This window comes from Rhinatrema bivittatum, chromosome 1 (genome assembly GCF_901001135.1).
Source record: "Rhinatrema bivittatum chromosome 1, aRhiBiv1.1, whole genome shotgun sequence".
In the NCBI taxonomy this organism is placed as follows: Eukaryota; Metazoa; Chordata; class Amphibia; order Gymnophiona; family Rhinatrematidae; genus Rhinatrema; species Rhinatrema bivittatum.
Genome location: NC_042615.1, coordinates 331,399,636 through 331,405,867, shown reverse-complemented (window position 1 = coordinate 331,405,867; position 6,232 = coordinate 331,399,636). Strand labels below are relative to the sequence as shown.

Genomic DNA, 6,232 nt, shown 5'->3' with positions numbered 1-6,232 from the left:
ACAAAAAAAAAAATACTCCATAGTTTGGCATAAAAGTTTTATTTAAAGAACTCTTAGCATATAGTTTGATAGCTGCCATAAGCTGACTTACAAGTGCTTTAATGCATTACAAACAATATAGTTCAAGAACTATTTTCAAAACTTTTCTATTATATGCCTACTACACAACCTTGTAAAACAGAAGTCTCATAGGTAATGTCAGCAAGTTGCTAAATTGTCAGTTAAATAATCTTGAATCTCATAGTGCACTCTAACCCCCATCAGTGCAATGTAAAAAAAAAAAAATATGTACAACCACTGTGATTAATTCAGCAATTCCAAGATTATTGCAACAAGACATACAAACAAGTGCACTTCAGCATTCATGATGTACTATAGTTCAGGGCACTCTCGGCTTCCCAATGCTCCAATCATAAAGACACATGCTCATGTTCTCCTACACTAGAATACTTAAGGGACTGCAGCAGAGTTGGGGGTTTGTTTGTTTTTTTTTTTTTTTTTGTTTTGTTTTGGTTTTTTTTTTTTTTTATCAGCAACACCAAAGAACTAGTACCATTCAAATGCTAAACTGCCATGTAAAGTTATATAAAAAAAAATTTGAGAAATCAGATTTTCCATGTTACTGCTTTTACTTCATCCATACCAAAATTTCACATGACAAAAACATGTACCATATAATTCTCAGTATATTAGCTGCACAATTCTACTATCTTTACTTTTATTACCCATGTCTGTTAGCTTACAAAAAAAAAAGCCCCTCCAACATTTATAGAAACTGCACATACACAGCAGTTTGTAGTTTAAATAAAATTATGCATAGAAGGCAGAGAGCAGCAGGACTATTTGATCTTTAGGGACAATATCAAAACAGATTAAACTAGATATAAAAACAGCTAAAAGAACTGATCTGCTGCAGCCTAGACTTTTTTTTTTTTTTTTTAATGGAAAAAAAAAAAAAAAGCTGGACATTTATACTGTTCTTTTGGGGTAAGGCAAGAACTTCAGCCACTGCTGGATGCAGGGTCTATACTAGATCAATATTTATTACCTTACAAAGTGTTTGTTTGTGTTTTCCTCTAGAAAGTAAACACAAACATGAAACCACAAACAGCATAAACTGGTCCCTACGAATTAACATAATAGACAGAGAATGACAATTAATGGACTTGCCCATAGACAAAGTAAAAAATTATTAAATCTATTACTTTAATAATCAATCAGAAAAGCACAGATGGAAAGAATACATACAAAAATGTGAAAAAAAAAAGTTTCAAATCTCAACTTTCCCCTTCTATATGAATTATTAATATTTTCTCATACAAGTTTTACCAAATTGGTTTATACTGTTCATTTGACAAATGCAACACTTTAAAAGGTATGTATTTAAAAACATTGGAACTGGGCACAGTAAACAAAATCAGCTGAAAAATGACATTTTCAAAGGCTGGTGCTCAGCTAAGGACTTCATCGATTCTACAGACGGCTATGGCTCAAATATGCATTCCATTGTCGCTGTCCTGTCCATGTCAGCATTAGAAAGGAACACTCCTGTAATGACAGTCTGAGGCACCCCTTGAAATGTTTAGCTGTTGCATACTCTTGAAACCATTCATCTTTAGCTGCTGCATTTAAAGTAAGGGGACCCTTGCATAAAGGTTTCTCTACACCACACAGGAAAAGATTTAAGGACATGCACTAAAAAAAGAAAGAATGCAATACTGTGGTATTCTGCAATGGAGGAAGGCAGAGAAGAGCTGAACTCCAGTCCTTAGGAGCCTTAAACAGGCCTGGTTTTCAGGATATCCACAATGAATATGCATGAGATAAATTTGCATACAATGGAAGCAGTGCATTCTTGAGGACTGAGTTGGCCATCCCGGGCTAGCGATTTTTTTTTTTTTTTTTAAGTATTTCCCTTCATAAATATCTAGTTTCCTTCCTCAAAAAGGAATCACTTAATGCACCTTGGAATATTCAAGAAGCTGTATCAATCATTAACCTCACCCCTACCTGTACCTTAAAGAGCAGAAGGACACGAAGCCGCAATGCACTGCCACAGTAAACATCTTTGTTCACAGAAACTTAGTTGTGCATTGCATACTGTTGCATGCTTTTATCTTATATACATCATATCAGACTTTTATATTAGGCTCCAAAGAAGAATCACTTTAGAGTGCAGATTTTTACTAATCAAGTTTATTCCCAACAAATTCCAGATCATTGCCTGTTATGGCAGCATTTTAGCCAATTTCCTTCATATTAATTCTTTTGGTCTAGAATAACTTTCAGCTCAGACTTAGAAGAAAAGCTTCTTAAATATTTTCTCCAGGCCGTCATGTTCAGCAGTGCACAGGTGCACATTAAAAACATGGTTTAAAATGTGTTAAACACTTAAAGATTCAAGATTTTAAGTTCACCATTATTCTATTAACACAAGCTAAAAACAAATGTACAAGAGTATATATGACATGACCTTTTTTGGGAAAATAAACTGCCACTTCAGATTAATTTGATGTATGATGTACAGTAGTTAAGCAAAGCCTGGGAAGACCTGGAAGAATTCCATTTACCATTTTTATTATATGCCAGTGTATATAAACAAAAAACGATGACCTCTTTAGAAGAGGGTGAACAACTAAAATCTATGGAGGGCAAAACAGTTAACCTTCTATAAGAACTAGAAGATAAAACAAAGTTCCAGTAGCAGATTCTGATTAGAACAATACTTCACCTCAAAAAGAAACTTTCATACCCCACAAACTACCAAGTGCAGCATACAAACAAGTCCCAGTATTAAAAAAAAAAAAAAAAAAAAGGGCATTTGAACTATTGGGTGCATCTAATTTCTTTCCATCCCCTAGTCTGCTGACGGTACTAGGCAAGCTGACTCTTGGCCCTCTGCTGGGGTCTGACTGATGCAACAGAAAAACTTCATATTGAAGTTGCATTACCATCAACCTCACTTCTTGTTTTAAGAAGTGACCACAGACTGGAAGGTGTTTGCATTGAGTGCAGTCGGGACTGCTGTCTGATGGGATATGAAAGCTCCCCTTTAAAATGTCCAAAACTATACAACAGTGCCATTTATAAATATCCAGTCTTCCAAACACTTTCAATTGACTTACAAAGATTAGACGTACAAGCAGAGATACACATACAAACACTATATACATTATAATACAAGGGGAATAAATATGGTCTCTCCTGTAAATATAAAATGGGAAAAGTTTTGCCTTGTGTGGCCATGTGAGAGAGACAAAGGCTCTGCTAACAGAAAGCTCAGTGAAACAGTCCCAAGGAATCTATGGAATTACAAGGTCCTACAGGATAGACCTTTTACAATGGTTTTCACATGATTGGCAACATTCAAAGATATGAAAAGTACTCTGGTGAAAGCACATGAGGCAAACACCATCTGATTCTTTCACATGGTATTTACTCACAAAGTATTTTAGGGATTGGCTGTAATGAAATATACAGTCTATTTTTAAACAGAGGGGCAGTCTACAAAAAGAGACTGAGTTTAAACATCAAGCTAAATCACGCAGTTAAAATATTGCTTTGAGCACCTTCATTATAATACTGGTTAGTAGGTATTTGAAGCCAACCATGTACGTTTTCTTAAAAGATACCAGGCAATTTCTGACAACCTTATTTTTAATAGATTTAAAACAAAATCAAAGGTTCATTTGAAACCAAGCTTACAGGGTAGGCAGGATGGACAAGAAATTTGAATAAGCATTTACGAGGTCCATGGGTCTAAGCAATTGCTGGGTATGTCCTCCTTAGAAGAAAGGCCATTTGCTTTATACTGCTGTATTTACTATTAGATCAGTGGCTCTCAACCTGGGGTACTAGGACCTGAATAGGAGAAAGGAAAGGGTTGACGTTGTACAGGCATTTCATAGGAGAGGACGGGCAATGAAAGCCAGCACAGCAGAATCAGTCCACATCTGCTACCTCTGCTGTGCCCAATAAAGGAGAGAAAAGTTACGGACAAGCGAGATAGTCTGCTTCTTCTGCCTATACCAAAGCATCTGGATCAATTGAGGCCAACTGCTTCTATCCACCAGCCAGGATGCAGAGAGAGGAGCTCTCTGTTCCACCAGTGGCAAAGGAGTGATATCAGGGATACATTCTCTACATGTAGTTTATATTCCTTTCGGGGGGGGGGGGGGGGGGGGGCAGGAGTTGTATAAGATTGCTGAAAGTTTAAATTACATTTTGAAAATAAACCAACAGGATGCTGACGGGGGGGGGGGGGGGGGGGGTGTGGCCAGCAATGGGGGTAGGTTGAGAATCACTGCGCTAGATGTATTTGTAGGCACAAGGCCAGACATACCTGGATATATATTACTTGATGGTCCCAAAAAACAAAGCGGAAGCCGATCCAAGATAGCTATGCAGCGATAAAAACGAAGAAGAGGATCGGTATATAAAAGGACTTATTAAATCTTGCCCGACTCTGGCCGAGTTTTGCTCTTCAAGGAGCTGCCTCAGGGGCTACTGTGTGAAAGAACTTTAAGTGGAATGATTCCAGTCAGTGAAAAAACAGGTAATGCGTACGATATATTCTTGTCAAGCAAATCTGCTGACACCTCCACAAGCGCATGTACTTTTAAATATTTTAAAGCATTGAATGTTGGATCTTTTTGCACATTGTAAACTTAGCATGAAAAGTGTACTTATTGCTGGAAGCCACGCTAATATTGAGAGAGCTTCAACCCAAATAATTATGCTTCGTATCAGCGGCCAGAGTCGGGCAAGATTTAATAAAAGTCCTTTTATATACCGATCCTCTTCTTCGTTTTTATTGCTATATATTACTTGAGCAATAAGACACCAGGACAAGACATTTATGATCTATGTCATGTTCAGCGAGTTTAAGAATCAACCTTAAAGTACAATATTCTACATAAAAGCAGTCCTAGTGTCATACTGCATAATAAAATTGCATCACAGTCGGCTCTACCAGTGCTAAATCGAAGCACTATAACCCCACACAGGCCAGTTTTTAGTGCCTATCAAGGGAGTTATGGATCAATCTTGTTGATTTTAACCATATTTTGCTGGAATACATTTCTGAAACTCCTTGCTAGAATAAGCTTCGGCGAGCAGGGACTCTTGTCAGAATTTCTACAGCGCAGCCTACGTTTATTAGCACTATGGAAATTTATAGTAGTTATTAAATGTGACTCATGCAATGATGTAATTACGAGAGTTTCTTCAATTCTAGATTCATTTCTTAATGCAGGCTCATGGAGTGGCCTGTGCTACTAGTCAACTGAGGTGGAGGGGAACAACAACAAAAAAAAAAACCGCAACTGAATATTTTACACCGTAGATTCAGCTGTTTGGTCCAGTAAGCCCTATTTACATTCACCCAATTGTTGAATAACTACTATCCCAAAAAGCAATGTCTGTCTTTATGAAATATGACAGAAAAATAGCACTGGGACTTCTCTGCAGGACTTTTCTTTATGGTAGGGCGTGGTAAACAGACTTCAGCTGACCATCATGCCCACCTTCCACTCGAGGCAAAGCTTCGGCTGAATGAAAAGCTCACTTCTGAGTTCTTGTGCTTCCCCCAAGCTGCAAATGGAACTATGATTGTGGTACTGTTATCTTCTGTACCATACTGCAGTGCCTACAGAAAAGGAGAGAAAGATGGAGGTGCTGTAGTGAATGAATTCTAAGTAGCTATAACGGCTACTTTGATTTATGGGATTTGTAATCCACTTTACTGTAAAAATACCAAAAGCAGAGAACAATTAAAATTACAAAAAGTATTCGATTAAAAAACAAAAAAAAAGCCACTACAATTCTATGGTAAACACAAGACAAATCTTCAGTTTTAAGAACCAAATTGCTTTAATTTGGGTTTGTTTTGAAGTCTGGAAACCCAAAGTATAGTACAACTCCCATTTTTAGCACTCGGTGCTAACTACATACATTTCAAGGCTCTAGCTAAACAACTCCTGCTTATTAGGCCAGCAGGGACCGGGTGCACTGCACCTCTCCCCTCTATCCCCCAAACCAGTGCAGAACAGCAGTTTCTACTAGTTGGATACTGAGCACATGGTCTGTGGTCCCTTACTAAGTACCACATTGACTAATTCTAGAGGAAAGAGAAAGGGACTTAAAATCAAGGAGAAAATTCTTGGTTGAAGGTACCTCGGCCTGAAGTAATCTTCGTTGGAATAATTCCAATCTGTAAGCTCAGGTATGGAGG

At 37.5% G+C, this 6,232-nt stretch overlaps 1 protein-coding gene across 1 annotated transcript in view; it reads right to left on the bottom strand.

Annotated features, from left to right (window-relative positions):
• Nucleotides 1–473: 473 nt before the first annotated feature.
• PPM1K (protein phosphatase, Mg2+/Mn2+ dependent 1K) overlaps nucleotides 474–6,232 on the bottom strand; it is a 74,582-nt gene continuing 68,823 nt past the window's right edge. The window contains exon 7 of the mRNA XM_029597950.1: nucleotides 474–5,647. Coding sequence (XP_029453810.1) covers nucleotides 5,516–5,647 — 132 coding nt within the window. The 3' untranslated portion in view covers nucleotides 474–5,515. The remainder of the gene's footprint in view (nucleotides 5,648–6,232) is intronic.